This window comes from Vanessa cardui, chromosome 6 (assembly GCF_905220365.1).
Source record: "Vanessa cardui chromosome 6, ilVanCard2.1, whole genome shotgun sequence".
In the NCBI taxonomy this organism is placed as follows: domain Eukaryota; kingdom Metazoa; phylum Arthropoda; class Insecta; order Lepidoptera; family Nymphalidae; genus Vanessa; species Vanessa cardui.
The window spans coordinates 2,364,743-2,387,224 of NC_061128.1; the positions used below are offsets into that span (position 1 = coordinate 2,364,743).

A 22,482-nucleotide genomic window follows, 5' to 3' on the forward strand; every position below is an offset into this window, starting at 1 on the left:
CAAAATACTATTCCATTCATTATAACGTGAGAAAAAAATCACATGCCTACGCCTTATTTATATACTGGCTTTTTAATTATTTATTAAAAATTCGAATGTTTTATAATATTATGAAATTATATGTATATTTCCTAATATCGTTTCTGTAACATGAATATCCATTAAACATTTCATATAGTCAAACAATCTGTTACACGAAACTAGTCCAAATAAACATAGTTATTAATAAAACAATTCGATCATATAACTCCCTTAAAAGCTGCTAATTGATAGACCGAGATGGAGTTATGAGTACATTATTGTGTTGATAAGAATCGTAAATCAAATGTGGATGTTTAGTTCTTGCATAAAGCGGGCCACGGTGCGCACGGCCCGTCTGTGACGTCACGGGTGTCCGATTACTCCGCCCGCCTAGCGCGTAACTTTCACTCCATCCCAAAGGCAAGGTCACGACTTTCGGGGTATTCGCGTTCACTGCACGCAGCACTCGATTCACGACTTGCTGTCTCGTTTTTGTTTATGATTTTGGAAGAGGATGAGTATACATTAAGTGATCTCTAAATTTGTCTACATAAAAGACTATTAATTAAACTTTATTTTTAGAGTTCTAGTGCGCTTTACGAAGCTTGTCATTCTGATCTGATTTTAGAAGAAATATTAGTGTACATTGTTATTATAGTGTAGATAATTATTTTTAATGAATAATAAAAATTGGTATAGCTTTATTGGATCGAAGACTCCGTTTACATGTTAATTTAAGTTTACCGTATCGAAATTTATCTGAGAAAGCGCGCCCACTCATTACATCGAAGTACAGAGCACGTACTTTTCGTCATTATCACGTCATATCTCCTCAATTAGAACATCCGAATTCTCATTGCGATATTAATAAATGACTGTACCTGTTTATCTTAGAATTTTATTTTTATTTATAATGTTATTTTTTAGTTATGAATAATTGTCCTCTGGGAAAAGTTATCTTCAATATCGGGTTTTTGATGTTTATATTTAATCATCGAATTTGTGTTAATTTCGATTTATTATTTTAGATAATACACAAATTATTATTAATCAAGAAATCATTTGAAGGAAAACATCGTGAGGAAACCTGCATGGGTCCAATTTCATAGAACTTCTGCCACATGTGTATTCCACCAACCCGCATTGGAACCCGCAATGTGGTGAAATATGTGCTAAACCTTCTCCTCAAAGGAGAGAGAGGGTCTTAACAGCAGTGGGAAATTTACAGGCTGTTGATGATGATGATTTATTAAGAAACCATTGTTTTATTCTAATTCTAATGTTCTGAAAATATACAGTAACCGATAATAGCTATAAAATGATCGTTGGCAATATGTCAAAAAACATTGCGTTGTTTTTAAAAAAGTTCAAACGTTTATTACTACAGGACTGAGACGCGCGCAAAATTCTCATTTTTTATTCGAAGGAGGTCGATGACTCACAAGTTATGTCAGATTCGCGTATCAAATTAAATTACGCTTTTCTGAGTTTGCCAAGATTTTCAATGTCAAGTTGCAGACGCTTTGCCATAAATTCCTAACATATTACTTCTTAAATTGGCAAAAAAAATCTATATCTCTTTGCTCTATGTAATGGAAAACCACTGAAGATTAGAAAGAGAATATATTTACGGGTTATTAAAAAACGTTTCAAAACACTTTGAAATATAACTATGATTATTGGTATATACATCTATATAAGGAGTATTATTTGTATTGGTTAACTCCATCTTCTAATAAATGTTGCTAATAAGACGACTTAACTGTTTTACATTAATCACGTAAAATAAATCAATCAAACATTAAACAGCTTTTATAGCCTAAACGGTAAACCATGTGCAACCTTGGATCATTGGATCAACGTAATCAGACCTGGCTGCAAAGCCAAACTGTTATCTAAATGTGGACACAAAGTTTGGCAAGTACTGCATTTTAATTTCAGTTTGGTTATATCTTGTCTCGGCGTCACATCGCTGCACCCGATCCCTTTTATCTATTACCTATCCCTTTCCCCTAAAGCAGTGGCCGGTGAAGAATGGGACTGTTACTATCCGTATTTATATCATATGTGGGTTTTCATGAAGCTTTGGAGTGCATGAAACATATATTCAGTGGAATAGTTCCCAATACGGATCCGGACTTTGATGATCTCGTCGAGTACTACACGCGACTACTCCAAAAGACAGCGAACAAACTACCGCCCCGAGACTGGACGAGCGAATGCGGTCAAGGTTACCTTTGCCTGACCGAAGATAAACATGGAATTCTAAAGTCGGCGGCGGTCAATTACTATGACCGGCAACCAAATTCCACTGCCATTTTATTTTCTACTAAAATATCTAGCTTCGGTCAAGATTCGATAGAAGAAGGATCTCAAGCTAATGGTGATTATAGAATAGACAGATATCCAACGAAAACGAAAACAATCATATCAGACACATCGGAGTCGTTCAGCGTGAGACAGAAAAGCAGATCTCCTACAACTTCTGTGTATATTCCAGATCCAAACGAAGATGAAGGAAATAAAAAAGAAAAGCTCACATGGGAATACAGACCCAAAACGCCCCCTCCATCGCCGTTGCCAGAAATACTATTCCAACCATACAGCAGCGATAAAAATGGCAACGTTCCATTCAGCGAAGAATTTTTAAGGTTAATATTAATTATTATTGACAACTGCACGCAATTCATAGATACTCATAAATCACGCTCTGTAGTGACTTAGCAACCCGTTTGATTTCATCTATGCATCCTCTTCACAAATGGTCGAATACACGAGACCACGACTTCCTTGTATGGATTCATTATTGTACTTGTATTATATTCCTACTCATGTATAATACATTTGTTTAAGATCACTTGATGGAATTAAGTTCCGACCTCTGCAACGAAGCGACCCCAGTTTTAGGCGGAGATCTTTTAGAAAGCGTGCATCTTCCTCTTCAAATTCATCTAAAGAATCTCGGGCATCCCGTGAAGAAGAATTAAAAATATTTACTTCACTCGAAGAAGCCGAGTTCAAAAACATGAATAGGGATGAAAATTACAGTGGCTTTGGGAGTGCTCCTAATCTAGCACCGCGTTCTTATTCCAGAAGTCGATCGAGAGAAAAATCCAGGGAAAGGAGAACCGAGAGCCCGATTCTGGAAACGAATGTTGACAACACACTTGACGATGAAAGAATAAATGACGAAAAGCAACCATTGAAAGACATACCCAAATTAACTTCATTCGAAGAAAGAGACGAAGCGAAAGAAATGCCAGAGGTAAAAGAGGAGGAGGAAGACATTGATTTTTGGGGTAACATTCAAGATTAGTGGCGCTTATTTTAACGTAGCACGAACGCTCCACTGCTTTTAAATGAGCATGACTGATTGAAATATATTAAAGTTTCAAAATCCCTCTTTTTGTTTGTTTTTACAATTCCATTTAGAGTACACACCTTCCTTTCAGACGGGAATAAGCAGTTTGTAAGAGCTTTATGAATGGCTTCTATAAATGTTTCGATTTCAAAACTATGAATGTAAGCGGCTTGTGAAATTTTTATAGCAAAATAGATTTTTTTTAGATGTGTGAATTCTTGTCTATTTAGAATTTTTTCGATTCCAATTCAATATCATAAAAATATACCAAAATAGTTGCTTACTCTTAAAATGTTTTATAAATGTGGATTTACAGTATCTTTTATGAAGTTAAAGAAAGCCGCAGAAGTATCGCTATCTGAAAAAGTCTCCGTTCATAAAATATGCATTATTAGGGATCGTATCATCATTATTACACAAAATACTCATTTATTCCTGAAAACATTATCTGAACTCAACAAGTGGAAACAACTAAAAGGCAGATGACAAAAACCAAAAATATTTTAGTTAAGTACTACCAGTCCTTACTAAGACTAGGCAGTCCACGGCATAGCTATCCAACTCTTTTATATCTCCTAATAACTCTTAAATAAAAATTTAATGGCTAATAAACGTCGCACTTACATAAGACATCCAAAAATATACTCTCTCCAAACCTCGACCCACTTGCTTATAATTTGACACCGACCTTCTGACGGCGCTCCTCATGGTAATTCGGGATGATATAATTTACTATAGTTAATATTATTACTGCTTTCAAAAAATCTAATTTTATATGTATGGTAATGAATATGTAGCATAGTGATACAAATTAAGGGGAATAATATTGATACAAATTATCACTAATTAGTATTTCAATTCTAAAAGTCATAAATCAAAGACACTGTTTGTGTTGGCAAATATTCGAATGCAACTAATAATTTGAGGCTAACTTAGTACATATTTCAAAGTTTCAAATTAATGTTTATCTCTCTTTAAGCAAATGAGATCATTTTTGAAAAAAGAATAAAAAAAATAAAACCCTACCATAGATCATTTTACTGAAACGTCTTCATAAAAAGCCACAAACTCAGCTAAATATCACAACACATTTTAGCGTGAGTTCTTGTAAACCGCAAGCTAATAAAAACTGTTACATTTAAAGTTCTCTTTCATACAACAAGTTTAATATATCTGCAGCGACTCAAAGATAACATTACAGCGGTCGTAACATGGGAGACAATCGACTCTGGTAACCACAAGAAACTATATTTAATCGTGAAGTAAATATAATGCATTTACGACAGGAAACCCCTTGCCAACAAATTTATCATTTCGACTTGGCTTATAATTTTACTTCTTACACAATAGAATTATAATAAGAGGTCATATAATTGAAGTGGGAAGTGTGCTAAATGTAAACGTTACACATAATGGGTAGTCTTGTTTATGAACGCATTATATTAAAACATTTTAAAGCATTCGTCATCGTAAGAAACAACATTATGTATTTCTTAAAAAATTGAGTAATTGATTTTGCTGAAATATTCTACTGATTGTACTGCATATTAATTGTATATGCAGTGCAGTCTTTATCCTAAGAGTTCCCTCCACAATAACCTAGGGCCGGGTGGAAATAATGACATGTGAATTTTAGGAGCTTTTTTTCTTTCTCAAATAGCTTCGATGTTTGTTTATCTTTATCCAAGACTTTATCCTGGGACAGTATGATTTATGAGACGCCTCAGTCCGTAACATTCACTGAATCTTATTTGTATTTTACGCTATTAATTATTATTATAAATGCGAAAATATCTCTATCTGCCTCTCTGTTATTCTTTCATGCTCCAACTACTGAACCGGCCTAAATTAAAATTGATATAAAGCAAACTTCAACTATAAAGCAATCCCAACGGTGAAAATTGGCTACTTTTAATAAACATCTATTCGTCGTCATATTCGTATAAAATAATAAATGCAGATTTACATCTATTATACGAGTATACAGTTACATTCTGGATAGCGCTAAGGAAAGTCGCCCATATTTTATTCTACTTTAAAATGATAAATATAGTAATAAATTGATTGCATATAAAAATTTTTGCTCAGCTTTTTATCTTGTATAGTTACTGTAGTAAAGTTTTAACTGTATTATACATAGTGTGTATAAGATGCAAAAGGCTGTTTAGTTCCTAATAGTAATTAGTTTTATTAATGCTATTTATTTTCCATCATAATGAATTTACCAATCCCCTTTCTAATCTATTTTCGCCCCAAGCCGGGTGTACATTCGTCACAGACTAAAATTAAACACTGAAAACAACGCCAAGCCAAACTCAATAGTCAAGTCGCAAACAAGATTTTTTTAATTTCTCGGAATCCTTAAAAATTAAAATAAACTAATATTAAAGATGACTGTTTGACTGATTTATGTCGAGTTTTATGAATTTAAGAAAACTATTTTAGTTGCACTCTACAAATATATGTATGTATTATAGATTGTTTACAAGTGACTATGTCTCAGTTGTTTGAACACGTGGATGTTATCTGATCGGGTTCAAATCCGTACAAACAACGCCAAGTTTTTATGGTTGTTACGATTTATTTTGAGCTTGACGTTAAAAATATTATTGAGGATATCTGGGTGTTTCGGAAGAGATCTGAGAAAAGCAAGTCCTTCAGAAGACTTACAATAGAGTATTAAAGGAATATTTTTCCTTAATAAGCATTAAAGATAAATAAACAATGTATTTAATATAATTCAAAATATAAAATATATCATCGTCATTTATTACAAAATCATAATTATTATGAATTCCATTTTCCAATTTCGTCTGTACTACTACAAAAATTCAACGTGTTAAAAATATTGACGCCTTAAAGGTTGAAATATTGCTTAGTTCTAAATTGTTTTCTATTTATGATTTTTTTTTTTTAATGAGCGGTGTCAAATCTCATTCCTGTGAACTTTGAATATTATTTAGAATTTAGAGTTGTTTAAAAATTTTAAAGAAATTGTAAAACTAAATAAAAAATTGAGTACCTACAACCTCTTTGTCTTTAAATTTAGCATTAAGAATGCACAAATAAGGTATTAATATTGCATCGATATACCAATTGTATTTCCATGAACATTACACATGTGTTCGATTTGTATTTTGAATAGAATTTTAAGAAATATAAATTTATTTTGGTTAGGGATCTTATATACCTATATAATAAAAAAAATGAATTAAAATAATCAATAAAAGTTAGTAGTCTATAACTATTAATTTAAATTACATGATAAACGGTTTCAATTTTTATTTAAAATAGTATAGATTGCATCTTAAAAGTATGAATATAATACGGAAATGATTCCATTCCTAAACTGTTATATCATCACATCGTTTCACAAGAATTGTTTTTGAGAGATCGAATAGTTTACAGTACTTCCCACGATCAGGTGTTTTCATCGAATTTTCAAGCCGCATCGTAAGAAAATTAAAAATAAACCATTGAATGAACGTTGACCAAGACCTTGCTTGAACGGCTAAGACATCGACCGTACTACGAGTATGTCTAGACAAAAACGAAGGCTGCAATGTGCGAGGAAACACAGGAAACGATAAGGCCGTGCTTAAATTTAGGACTACGAACAATAAATTAACTGTTAACCTATTAACGATATAATTTTATTATTTTTAAAATCTGCTGCTTATAAAGGAAAAGGTCTAAGTAGTATTCATTATAACGGAAATAGAATACTTTATATGAACGCTCACATTATAAAATATTAAATAATTTGACCATTAAAAATAAAAAATTCTAGCATTCCGAGTATAACACTTTAAAGTTTGAAATATTGTTTAGTTCTACATTGTTTTCTATTTATGAAATTTTCTTAATGATCGGTGTCAAATTCCTGTGAACTTTGAATATAAATTTAAAGTTGTTTGCAAATTTAAATTATCTTTCATCCGAACTGTCTCAACCCCGGAATACTGGTTTAACCAGAGCTTCTTCTTTTTTTAAACTATTACAACAAATATAGTTCTATCTGTATTTGGCCAGACCTTTCCTACCTTTATTGCATCTTTGAATAATCACAAAATTATCCGTTTTACCACGATCACGCTTTATATTTTACTTGACGTTTTGACAGAATTGTATGCGGCGTGCTCACGAGCTGACTGACTTAGTCTAAATGTTAGAAGGAAAGTTATAATTGCGGATAAAACCTAAGTAATTTATAAAGGTGTTTATATCTTTAACGGAATTATATTACCTACGAGTAATATTATTGAAAAAAAAAAACTGAATATTTGCAAAATATGTACTCAAATATTTATATTGCAAAGATAATTTAATGCAAGTCGTATACATTTTAAAAATAAAATAATAAATTACTGATGACTGTCTAAAATTTTAAATAAATAACAAACTTGATAGTGATTGAAATAACATATTAAAATAAACCAGAAATGATATACTTACCATTACTATGACCAGTAATATTAGTAGCTTTTGATTACGAAAAATCATACAATACTTTCAGATTTATACTAAAGTATGATAGATTCATGTTTAAATATTCATTTTAAAGTAACGTAACAAATTGTATCACAATGAATACCCACTTAACTTCTGACAGTAGTTTTCAAACAGTCTTCAAAGAAATTTGTTTTTGATGTTTATTCTATGAGTTTATTTTCGTCAGTTGCAACATTCCATGTTGGTTGCATTTATATATTTTAAAATTAGTAACCGATATTATAAATATAAAAATATTAAATAGCCCCAAAATCCCTTTTGAATTTTATTCGAGACTTATGTCTCGAATAAAATTTAGGTTTACTTATAACGTTCTACTTCACCGCCGAGAACAAGATAAATAATAAACCCAATTTAATCACATAAAGTTAATATTATAAAGTTTGAACACCCTACGGTCGGTCCCTTACGGAGTCTTCTCAATATCAATATATATTTCAAGAAATTAGGGATTTGTGACATATATTCGTAACATGGGTATAACACTCTTTTATAAAGTCGACAATTTAATATGCATTTTGGCAATAATATATACTATTTCTGCGGCGTTTGTTTTAATCGTTCCTTAACGATATTCAAATTTCATGTAGATAAGTTGTAAATATCTAAAATACTCGCGATCTGTAGCTATTTGCAACGTACCTTATGTATTAATCGAGTACATAATACGTAGATTTCTACATATTATGTACCCGAATAAAAAGAGAGAATAAAAAAGCGGAGCACTTTTTCATTTTAATTATTAAAAAACATAATAAAAATTGGGCACTAAATTATTACGTGTTTTTATACAAACAATTGCTATTGCATTATGAAGAGTGTCGAGCGAACTGTTAATGACGCTTTTGGCGCAGTTCGAGTTTCGAACTTCGAGACTCGATGAAAGCAAAGACCTCCTGTTGTCATGTCAATTCATATCTGACAGGGTCAAATTCCTGTAAATTATGGACTATAATCGCCTTTAATTCATTTAGGTCGATGTTTATTTATATTGGCCATTGAATGTAAATCACTAATCGTTAAACAATCGAACAGACGCTGAATCTCAGCCAAACGATAAGCTGACGCTTGGTTTCAATATCCATTGCTCAGAACCGATCGGCCTATATTTTACAAGTGCTCCGCATCAAATCATCTCGAGCTAACGGTGAATCCCTTTAAATGTCGACAGATGTGGGGTAACTGTTCGCGGGCGGGTTATCGAAGGAAACATGCGATTCTCCGGACGTTTGGAAACGCCGCCCGCGCACCTGCCCTCTCCGTCACTCATCCAAATTTAAATCCTGAACTCCCCCCACCGGCGCTTGCGCTAAACATTCTGGAATAATTCCTGCGATTCACCCACCGGTGCTCGCCATTCGAATTCGGGTCGCGACCGCGTTCAGTGATATCGTTTCTATTGCAAAATCAGCCCCGTCTTTTACCATGGCTGACGTTGACGTTCAAGTCCAGTACACCACCACCGAAAGGAAGACCAGGAAGGTCAAAAAGTCCACCAAGCGTAGGGAATCTAAGGATGGCGAGGTCACTGTCACTGAAATCGACCAGACCAATACCACCACCACCAACGACGATGGGTATGTGTAGCGGTGGCCAAACCTTGACCCTCGTGCGCAGTGCGATGTGACTGCAGTGTCTGTGCCATGTGTTGATATCTGATGTTTATTATTAAGTGATATTAGCCATGCATTTTTTTTACACTGGCCACCCTCACATACCCTATCTAATTTGAGGTACATATTAAACTAACCGGCATAATAAATCTTTCGATATATGTTATTAACATACGCTAAGTTATGGCATCGTATGAAATATGATTACCTCATAAATATATCTTATACAATTTAGGTTTTTATTTTTAATAGTACACGTAGCTCGTATTACCCTAATGAACTTATTTTTTACAACGCATTTAGTTTCGTTTATGCCGTAAATTTAACATATTAACCGTCTCTATTGCTTACAGCTTATTTTCAGTGGCGAATACACCAAGGCGATGAACAAGGACTGGCACAGTGGTCACTTCTGCTGCTGGCAGTGTGATGAGTCCCTCACCGGACAGCGCTACGTGCTCAGAGATGAGCACCCTTACTGCATCAAGTGCTACGAGAGCGTCTTTGCCAATGGCTGTGAGGAATGCAACAAGATCATCGGCATCGACTCTAAGGTTTGCAGCAATGAAAATCAGTTTTCTGTTAACAAGTCATATAAGGGCATCATTATCTATTTTTGCCTAGTGCGTCTTATCTATTTGTATCTGTGTACTAATTACTTTAAAATTAGCTGAAAATAATTGCGCTTAACTTAGTAAATGATTTGCTTCTTAGTTCTGTTTATCAATAACAAATCATATGACTACAAGATAATATATTGCCGTAGAAATATACATGACGGATAACATAATCAACATATGCATTACATTGATCACAGTGCATGTGCCAATACGAAAATGAAAGAAATGTAATGACATATGTGATCAAATATGTATACGAAATGATACCATTATTAGAATGGTATCAGAGTCAGTGGCATCGCTTAGCTTTGTTACGGCGATCAAATTTAGTTTTGTCACTCCAGTCGGCCCAGATTCTTCGGGCGTACCTCTGCACACGGCCCCAGGCCGATCGTTGCCAACATTGAGTATACCTATAATACGCTTATCCCAACTGACGAATGACTTTTTCCGTTAGCTAAACAGCTGCAATATCATAATTGTACTGATATTCAAATTACTTTGAAGCTCACTCTGTAGAAATATGACGAGAGAAACATTAACGATCAAAAGGAAAATGTCGGGTCTTGATTGCACAATAACACCGATACTTTACATCTCGTTAATTTAGAAGCTAAGTCCTTGAAGAACTAACTAACAAAACGTCATAATTTCATCAAAAGAATAAATATTATTGTATCGTTAAAGATTTTATAGAAATTGTTTGTTATTTTTCATCGGGACTATTTCAATATCATTCTTTGAAAACAAACTGGTCGCTGGTCAGGTACTATTTTTGGGTCGGGAACAGTATTATTCTAATGTTTTCATTTAGTTTCAACCTTGAGAAACCATGGGTGGATCCGACTCTTTTGAGATTTATGCACGATTCCACCACTTAGTATTTCGTAATCGGCTAAAATAAACATTCATATATTATTGACATCACATTTAGTTTAGTTTTAACATAGTTTCTGTAACAGATCTCGTGATGGTGCCAAGAATAGAACACATAATGAAGGGGCTTTATTTTGAAACTCTGAGATTGGATGCATTCGTAAATTGCCGAGTGGTTTCTGTTTAGACTTGTTTACTTATTACTTAAGTTAAACTTTCTACATCAAACACATGTTCAATACAAAATATTTAAATTAAGATTATTATATATTAGTTATTTCTTCACTGGGATTTGAAATCTTGAGCCATTATTTACAATAAATATAACATTTACTTATATCACTACACAAGATATTATATTCCATATAGAGTTTTAGTAAATTTTACTTTTCGTTTTATAGATACACAGAGAATAGTCATATCATTCAAATGATTACCAATTTATTTGGCAACGCTTATTAAAATTTAATGGTAATGGTTGGTCTTTTTTGACTTTTAAGAAATCCTTGGATCAACCTTCGATGTGATCTTTAAACTTCGTCCACAAACCCAATCGTTTCTTATGGGTTTTTCCATTCAATCTATGTTTTTATTTATAGAATAATTGTATGTTTGCACATCACTTCAAATCAACTCATTAATCATTCTGAACTATGAACGCCACTGTCAATACTTTTAATATTTCCCGTGTTATTTACTAAGTAATTAAAAGAGTTTTTTATACCACAAGACATTAACATAAGGCATTCTTGATAATAATGAGTTATATAATCATTATGCGCTAGGAGTTTTAATGACCTCTTAAGAAGAAGGTTACGAGCTTACTTCATAACGAAGTTCTACCTGGTGGCAGACATATGTACAAGTGGCAGAATTTCATTTGACACATGCAGATTTCTGTGTGATTTTTTTTTTCAAAATAATTATGAACTCTATTTAAGGTCACCATAACTCAGTGGTGCTTGATCACTGCCATGTTGGCTGCCATATGCACTGAAATTCAATCCATAACTTTATAAATATAAAAATAATGATTTTTAAAGAAAAATCTATAAATAGTTCGCAAACACTGAGTTGGGACAGCAACGTGTTTAATTTCATTTTTGTGTTAGATTTATCTTTGCCATTAAATCATGTAGGTAGGTGAACTAAGGATTAACTTAAGGATTTTAGTTTTGGATTAAAGTATTAACAAGTAATCTCGTTCCTCAGGACTTGTCGTACAAAGACAAGCACTGGCACGAGGCTTGCTTCCTCTGCGCCAAGTGCCGCGTGTCGCTGGTAGACAAGCAGTTCGGCTCCAAACTTGACAAGATCTACTGCGGTAACTGCTACGACGCCCAGTTCGCCAGCCGCTGCGATGGCTGCGGCGAAGTGTTCCGTGCTGGTAAGTTCTATATTTTGCTTTAATTCTGATCACAGAGATTTGTGGTCATATTTTGAAACTACTAGAACGATTTTCAATTACCATATAAGCCGAAGTTATATGAGGAAAATGAAAATAAATTACGAGTATTTATATCTATGTAGTCATTGCAACACATCATATGATTGTAAACTACTGATAGTTAGAATATGAATATGATTGTAAAATACTGCATTACCAGCAAAATATATTAAGAAAAAATGTTTGGCACGATGATAGAATACAAAAACTTTTAATATTATTAAACAACCTAATTTTAAACGCAAAGGTCGCAAATACAAGCGGCATAGTTTAATTAAGCACCGTATGAAATATACATTCAGCGGGTATTCATAGAATTGTATGAATGGAAGCTTCACTTCACTTATTAGCAAAAAATGTTCATATATTTTATAGTTTCTCGTAAAATCCGCCTCGTTACAAAAACTGTCATGGAAATATTATATGGTACCCAGTTTAATTAGGGGCTTTCAATTCGTCACAGAGCTTGCTCAAATTAAAGGATTTCGCTTCAACGAAAGGAATCTATTATTATCTAACATAATATAATGAAGATTTATTATAGAAACATGGAAATTCGTTGAATAAGTATTCTATAATACATATTTACATATTATTACCGTGGCAAAATATTAACAAACTTCAGAAAATCACAGATACATAACGATTTTCAAAAAACTTATAAGGAAGATTTTTTATGTTTTGTTACTTTTGTATGAAAGATACACGACAGACATACATATGCGAAGAGTAAGTGTATCTGCGGAAAGATAAAACGTTCATATATTAAGTACTCACGGTAAACATTTTATTTACGACGGCATTAAATCATTTAAATCTATAAAAGGAGTGATGTCGCGTTCATTGAATATAGAGTTAAATTACACTCCGAAGGGTTTAGTGAAACATATGCTTCTATCATTTGACTCATATTTCGTGACGCACAGACAATGAGAACTAATAGTAAAATCTTTTTAATAATTTAAAAAAAAAACGAAATATTCAATTACAAAAATAATTATAAAGCACGTGATAATTGCTTATAAATAAATTATATCGAAACTGTGATGAATAATTACAATTATATTATAAATACGTAATAATAATAATAAAAAAGAAAACATTTTTTTATTGAAATTTAATAATAAGTTAATGTCTAAGAAGGTTTTAAGCTCGTTAAAGAGTAGAGTCGTGTGTGTTACCACTTTGCAGTTAACTTGCTAGCCGTATAAGGGCAGCGTCATACCCTTGCTGCTTAAGGCACTGTAAGGTGATTTGAGAAAAAACCTGCCATTGTCATTGCCGCAGCCTCGACGCTTCAATACAGGACTTTTGATTTTTAATATATTCCTCGGAAGTAAAAATTACGTGCACATTAAATTAATATTAAACCTTTTTAAGACATATGAGATTATTAGAGAGAAAGGGGAAACATCTTTGTCTGTAGTAAAAAAAAGGATTGATAAGTTATCCCTGGGTCAGTTAATGTAAAACAAGACTTTGAACAAGACATTAATTAATTTTAATTCATAGAATTCTAGTTAACATTAACGCCTGAAAGTAGTCATTTGATTCAAAGTGTATGGAACTACTTCATTAATTCATGATCGAAACAGAAACAGTTATTTATAATATAAATATTTGACTGAATAACTGTATTTAACCATATTCACTGTATTAATATCATCGTATTAAATTGGTATTGACTGGCTTAGTGGTATGCTATATGTGTGTCCTGATGTCATGGGATGAAAAAATGCACCAAATTCATTTTCGCCAATCATCAATTAAGACTCAGGCTTGTTCAAACTTGTTCACTAAATCGTCTTCTGTGAAATTGGCTAGTCTTCTTTAAGATTGGCGGCTGTAGCCAAAATCGGTCATAAGCACATTAATGTTAACATTAAAGTTTAATAAAAAAAGGCTATTTACGACAATGTCCAAAAATCGGAAACTTGATTAATTAAACCAGTAATTAATTAACCGACGGTTTGTATTAATTCCGTCACACGTCCAATACTTAATTCGTTATCACTATTCGCTGCGAAGCTCGTAAATCGAACTGTACGATCAATCACGAGCCTTGTAACGATACCTTACTAATGTATGGGTGCTGATTGAAAAAATAAATTGAATTGATTCTGATACGTCTACTTATATGGATGTCGGTTGTCAATGTTTATTTAGCTTCGAATAAAAACTCTTTTAATAAAATACTCATAAAGACATGTAAGCAATATAAAAAAAAAATATGCTTTTAAATTTGGATTGAATCTCCTGAATACTAAAAAAATAATTGTAATTCTCAAGAGATTACCAATGGTATATAATAAACTAATATTTTTAATTAACTTTTCGTAGCTATATAAAAAATTTACATTACACACACAAATACTCAGATATACACACATACACACTTGTAGGCCATATCATCTCGTATATAAAATAACGTGCTATAATTAGATAATATAATTATAATACATCTATTTATTTTGTATCAAACAAACATTGAGTTCATTCAAATGCTTAAGTAGTTAATTTTAAAAATATAAACGGTAGCTTTAGTAGGTTGTACTTTCAAATAATGAAACTATTTATCAATAATTTATGCATCAGCTCCCGTACAATAGGAATTTATAATGAATGTGTTTTTAAAACTGGAACGTCAATTACCTCCCACGCTTTAAAATAACATTAATCTTGCGGGACCGCAACGTATTTTATGATTCACGACACAATTGTATTCATTTCTGAATCAATACGGACAAAAGTATTAATATCGTCCGCCTTATTGTAATGATAAATTAGGTATTGGAAATCCATAGGAATCGAATCAATAAATTATCTGAAATAAAATACTCTATCTGACGACTGGAATGATCTGTGTCACGAACAAAAGATATAAATCATAGGTATATTGTTGGTGAGCAGTAACATTACTTTCTATGTTTATGGGCTTCACGTATGTTTTTTTCATATGGTATACAAGCAAATGTCCAAAAATTGTAATACCTTAATTCACACAGACATATACTACGTATAAGTAAATTTGAACTATTCTTGCATGTAAACCAAAAAGAAAGAACAAGCATTTAAGCTTGTTCTCATTAGGTCGGACCGACATTTTAATCGGCCGACTATCGACGTTTGCTATTCACGATCTGTGTCGTGTCTTATCGGTGACGCAATACAACCTAACCCTTACAATATCCGAACCGACGTTAAAACTGTGGCAATTTGTCGTAGACGTTACTTTTATCGGATCACACCCGTGCATAGTAATATAAAGAAAAATAATTATATACTTATCGTGACGGCAAATGTGTCGGTCCGATCCGTTGTGAAGCACTTTATTTCAGACAATCGATATTTATTTCTGTTGGCCAGGATATGATACCGTTATGATGTGTCGTGATTTGCGAAATTCTGAAACTGTTTTAACCGTTAAGAGCTATTTGCCGATTGAATGTTCTAAGCCAAATAAAAGTGATAAAGTTTAAGCTAGTTTTTGATTTCTATATTCCTAATTTGAAAATTGAACTATTTAGTTTGAAATGAAAAGAGCTTAAATTAAAAAGGTTTAATATTTCTTCTTAGAATTATGAATTAATACAACTTATAACGTATGTAATAATTAACTTACGCCAATTATTATCTGGAATTAATGAACACTTGACGTAGGTATCCAACGTGTGATAAATCCTGTACGTGATGCACTTGGCGGTTTTTTCTCCTTTAGATGCAAAGGTCGCTGTGTTATGATTAGGCACGTTGGTAGACATGCCTTTGACAAATAGAAAAAAATAGATTTTCATAAATTAACCGGAAACACTTCTAATTTACTGTCTTTGTTTTATAATAAAACATTAGTGTTTCAGATAACAAAATACTTAGCATAAATATATTCAAAAACATTAGCTACATACACAAACGCGCAGATATACATAAATAAACAAATACAAATGACACTTCTGATTTATTAGTTACTAACTGTATCACGCGGAATTTATTTATATTCGCTACTTAGTGACACAAAGATCGAACTAATAATATACACACATCATGACCTTTAGATACAGTATACACACTTCAAACCGAGACAAAAAATGGTTAAACTAAATACGGAACACAACTGTATACATTTAAAATGGTTAAAGAGTACCTAAAAGATTTCAAAAGTAAAATATTAGTATATTAGCTAGTATACGTAGAATTGAATATTTATAATTAAGTCTCCGTAGTCAAAAAACTACGTACACACGAATGTAAAGATATTTCATTGGTCAAACCATATAACCATAAAAAATTCAACAACTTGCACGCCGCATAGCTCTATAACCCGAACACTGTAAAACCCTATCACACTAACTACGCTTCAAAATATTAAAAGATCAAAGATCTTTAAATCGATTTATTTTCCAGTTTAAATCTATCTTCAAGTATTTTACCAAACAAAATATTTAAATTCGAAATAACATTATCTCATTTCATTTTTTTAAGCCTATTTAAATAATAAACCAATAAATTCTGCCACGTTTTTTGTACAAATTATACCAATTAATTCTCTTTAACCAGTTTTCTTGCTTGTGACTCACCGTTATATGTTTATATATTATGTCATAAACTATGTCATCCTAAATATATACCGGACATTATATATTATTGACTAAACTTTTGTCTGTAAATCCAATCACGTCAATTTTATTTTTTTAATTTATCAAACTCGATATCAAAACTTATATACCAAGAGTTAATAGTTGTTACATCTTAGTACGAAATAATAAACGAAAAAAAATTGATATTGACATATTACCTTTTGATTTTACAAAACATTAAATCCTTAGCGAATTTGTTGAACTTTGTTGTGAAAATAAAAAAAATAATGATATTTCAGAAACAAATTATACCGTACCGCAATAAAAACTAATAAAAATAATAAAGAACCGTTGGACCGTTTTTGAAGCAGGAAAAATCATCGGCTGAATAAATACGACCGTTTTAAATCATTCAGCACTCGTTAGTGCTGTAAACGTCCGCATAGATTAAATAAACCGATTAAATTGAAGCACTTCGGCGTGATATTATGAATATTCATGTGACAGTTTAATATGTAATAAATTTTCATGTAATTTGATGTTCTAAAACAATTTGAATTTGAACGAAAATTTAATATATTCTTGTAAAAGATTTGATCTATAGAATTAATCTTTCATCTTCAAAACGTTAATTGTAATGCTGACATGAGTTTATATTTTTACAAATTTAGTACAATAAATTCGTAATATAATCAATCTTCAGCTCACTATATGATGCAATAGCTTTGTAAATTATTGCAATAATTATTTTATTTTATTTAGGATCAGATCAAACTTATTCTACAAAAATATTAATTATTTGTTACTATTGATTTGGAAAATTTAAATTAAGTATAATAAATTTGCAATATTATAAATTTTGAACTCACTATATGATGCAATATCTTTGTAAATTATTGCAATGATTTCTGTATTTTATTTAGAATAAAATCAAACTTATTCTACAAAAATATTAATTATTTGTTACTATTGATTTGGAAAATTTAAATTAAGTATAATAAATTCGCAATATTATAAATTTTGAACTCACTATATGATGCAATAACTTTGTAAATTATTGCAATAATTACTGTATTTTATTTAGAATAAAATCAAACTTATTCTACAAAAATATTAATTATTTGTTACTATTGTATGTTTCACGTATTCACTCTACTTGTATGTAATAGAGTTAATATAAATCAAACAAGACGAAGCTGAAGTAATACCTAGACTTAGAATAATGCATCTACATTTGATATCCATGATATATATGGTAGTAACATGCCTAATAAAACATTCCTAAGTTAATATGCAAGGTGAAATGTAGGCAAGTTGACATATTTGACCTTTAGTGCATTGACAACGTCATATTACATTACATCTCAAGAACATCAGTGTCGTTAATTTATTATTTGATTCGAGATAAATATAATGACACCTAGGCATTACCTAGACATCGATCTTGTACTTGCGCACATACAACGTAGGTATGAGTAATCATATGAAATGCATAGAATAAGTTGCGTAATAATAATAAGCGTTTGGAGTTTCTTCAAGCAATCTTAAAAATATATTAATAAAATACTTTTTAAATTATACATAGTTCAAATTCATGTGCACAAGAACCCACATCAAATACACTTGGAATTTTTACCCCAGCTTAGGAAATATTTACTTTCCGCATTAACCTATTCTCATTACTTTCTTCTTCCCTTTGTAGATTTAGCGGAACATGTATTTTCTAAAAGATTTTAAACTTTAAAGCGCTGATCACAAGAGCTACATTACTTCCTGCTTAGAGCTCTAGACGATTAAACAAGTAGTTGAATACGGATTTTTTCCTAACTTTTTACCCTTTACTTTTTATATGAAGCACTTTAGAAATCAAGCGCTTAAGAATAATTCAGCGCAATTTTTAACTATAAAACATATACGATATGTCAAACTAATATACATAGATAAAAAACGGAAATTATTAAATAAAAGCACTATCAGAGTATTCCTACTACTTATCAATCAAAAATCTTTACAATTTGCAACATTAAAATTTTATAAAATTTAAAATAGACAAAAGTCAGAGCGCCAAAATTTTAAACTATATTTGCGGCTGCACTCTGGCCTTGTCTTACCAAAACTAACCTAAATTCTGCAAGCAAAAATTTTTATGTCATTGAAGAATTAAGGACAATTGCAAACTTTCATGTCGGCATCTTCACATCGTCTTAATTAACGAGATGACTCTATTACTTCCTCATTGTCCGTTTCTTTAAAGAATCCGAAACGGTATCATATTTGATCAATTAAGTTCAATATACAGCCTACATCCTACACGTTCACTTGAACGCAGCGACACGGCACTCAGTTCAGTACCGCACCGCGAGCCGAGAAGCCTGCTCACCGCTGTCGTGAAAAAACTCAGTTAAATTTTTCGCGCAACGAAAATAAAAAAATAAATATAACTCGCATTTTTTATAATACTATTTTTAAATTTGGAATTTTGAAATTTCTTTGTTTATTTTATTTATAAAAAAAAGTTAATAGCCATGTCGGCGGACGTGTTAAGTGACGACTTTAAGTCGCGTCTACATTTGACGACAAAGACGGTAGGACAGGAAAGGATACGGAGGGCGCGGGAAAACAATGAGGATGTCGCCATATTGTCCATGTTCCTCCCGAACGCAACAGCTGAGCGGGAAAACAAAAAGTTTTGTTGCGCCATGAAAGATCACTGCTTGCTTGGCGATCCGAGGAAAACAATTGCAGGTTATCTCTTGTGAATATTTCATAGAAATAGAAATTTATTTATTATAGATATAGCAAAGAATTATCTTTATATTTAATCCATGATTTATATTATTTATATTGTCAATATTTAAGAATAATCAATTAAAATATATAAACGAAATTTTTTGAACGTACGTTCAATCGATTTTTTTTTTAATTTCATTGAGTTTACAGTAACGCGGAACATTAATTAACACTTCTCCATAGCTTCCATTTTACCCGCCCATTAATTCATTCGGGCGTAATCGAATGAAGTCCTCGCCTTTCATTCAATTAGTGTTTACATTCAGTTGACGGCTGATTTTTAAGTTCATTTATTAATTCCAAATTTTATTTAAAATGTTCATAAAAATCGCAAGATTTTTGTTTTAATACGATCATAACTAATTATTTGTTTTGAATACAATATATACTTTAGCAAAGGCGCGACGTGTTAAATCATTTGCATTTCTTTAAAGATTGTTAGTAATTTTATTCCTTATGTTAAGAGCAATAAAGGTGAAACATTTTTGTATATTTATACCGTACATATACTAAGTAAACATGGAGCTGACGCTAATTAGTATACACACAATATTTTGACCTTCACCTCGATTTTGGTTTCATAAAAACCGATATTGAATAATAATCGATTTATTATTAAAATTTATAATCGATAATTACATTTATTAGTGGTAAAGACAAAATAAGTAGGCTGTACATCGATATTAGATTAATACATTTCATATAATAAAAAAATAATAATTCAGCAGAAATTAAATTTAGTAACCATTACGAAAAATTATGACCATTAGAAACACATAAAAGTTATTTTGAATCTAGAACTTAACATCTACCGTTTAATTAAAGAATACAAGTGCATCTTAAATACTTTAAGTGATTATGAAAGATTTTATTTTTAGCAACATCTACTAGCTAACCAAAGCTAGGTGAGCGTTTTAACATTCCTTCAAATATAAAAATTAGCAATTTGAGTCACGTTCCATCTTTTACGAGTGTCAACAACAATATATTACAACAAAACATAGGAAATACGCTCTCATTTGGCTTCACTCTTTGTATTACTTGGTCGTCAGCCAGACAGAGTTACTTAAGCATCTATAACATTGCTCTAGGTACTAGAAAAAGCAACGAAGACCAAGTCAAAATTTAATACATAAATAATAATTTAAAAACGTTGGAAATTGTTTCGTTTTAATTCACTGATGCTTGAAAATAAAACAAAAGCTCTTTTTGAAAATGTATAATTTACAAACAACAAAGAAAAAAAGAAAATATATTTTACAACTGTGATATAACTTCGCAAATTACAGCTTCAGCATAAAATTAATGGACTAGAAATTATGTTAAGTGTTGTATTCAGAATGATCCGGAAATGGTCCGGAAGACGCGTTTTATGTAAACATTGTGTAAAGTAAGAATATTAAATTAAATCAGATATAACTACTTGTACCTACAATTTAGTACTTGTGTATTATATTATACATTAAATATATATGTTTTGTAAGAAAGCTATAAAAATTAGTCTGATTTTATTATTATGTTAATTTCATTACGTCTGTAAGCCACAATGAGCGTCCACTTGTTCAATTATTTTATTAACTATTTCAATTAAATAATTATAATGTAAAATATAACGAAGTATATAACTACGAAATATATAACTACGAAGACTAAAGATTTAAATACGGTATGACTTATTATTGAAATCTTTTATTATTAATATGCAATGAATCTTAGAGAGCTGATGAAAGTATTCAAAAACTTACACTCCATGTTGGGTGAGATTCTTTCATATATAGATATGATGTATGTATCCACAGGATTACTCTGAGAGCGAAATCCCAGGTGCGGTAAATTTAGGGGTTGTAATTTCATATTTAAAGTTAAGTCATTCTAGTAATGTTTATCTAGCTGTCGAAAATAAAAGTATCTCAAGGATTTTAAAAAAATTACCGTAGTCATATCAGTATTTACAATAAAATCATAATAATATATAGAGGAAAGTACACATATCCCATAAAAATTGAGTAAAAACCATAAGATCACGCATTTAGATTATTAGAGAAAGCCAACGGTTTGTAATTGTAATTCGAGATGTGTTACCGTTTCTTGCGAATTTAAGAGACTACAATTTTATTCATATTTCAAATTGAAAAAATACATATAAAGTCTTTAGTCGAAGTTAGTTTTTTTTTGTTTCATTTAAAAACAGTTTTACATTAATAATTTGTCTTAAAATTATTACTATGCCAAGGAATAAAGCTTACCCAGAAGCTAATGTCAATAACATCTAATCGCGTGTTAGATTTGATTTCGTTTATTATTCATATTGGATTGGAAATAAAATTCCCTAGAAATACTTTATGATTCGCCCTATAGTAAAAGAAGTGAAACGAGGAGAAACATTCTTAATTGTAATTCAGAATTCTCCAAATTGATATCATTTGGAATTAATAAAATTAAAAATAAATAACCCAGTTATTTATTTTAAGTTAGTTGTTAGCATAACTAACGAATAAAAAAAATGTTTTATAAATAAGATGATTTCAAATTCACTCACATCCGTTGATTTTATCAAATGATGAGTACAATAAATATTTTATTACTCTATTTATCGCCATCTCACAAATAAGGAAGAGCTTATGTCATTTAAAAAGTCTACGGACAGATATATTTTATTTGGATATTG

The 22,482-nt window shown here is 31.2% G+C and overlaps 1 protein-coding gene across 11 annotated transcripts in view; it reads left to right on the forward strand.

The window, feature by feature from the left end:
- LOC124530259 (four and a half LIM domains protein 2) overlaps positions 1–22,482 on the forward strand; it is a 149,456-nt gene that overhangs the window by 116,996 nt on the left and 9,978 nt on the right. For 5 of the 11 annotated variants that reach the window (XM_047104322.1, XM_047104317.1, XM_047104320.1 and 2 more), the window contains 2 exons: positions 9,861–10,061; positions 12,216–12,390. In XM_047104322.1, the coding sequence (XP_046960278.1) occupies positions 9,861–10,061; positions 12,216–12,390 (376 nt within the window). Of the gene's footprint in view, positions 1–1,958; positions 2,673–2,874; positions 3,287–9,194; positions 9,472–9,860; positions 10,062–12,215; positions 12,391–19,358; positions 19,770–22,482 lie in introns of those variants that run through there. The other 6 variants (XM_047104316.1, XM_047104323.1, XM_047104315.1 and 3 more) reach the window with 6 other exon arrangements.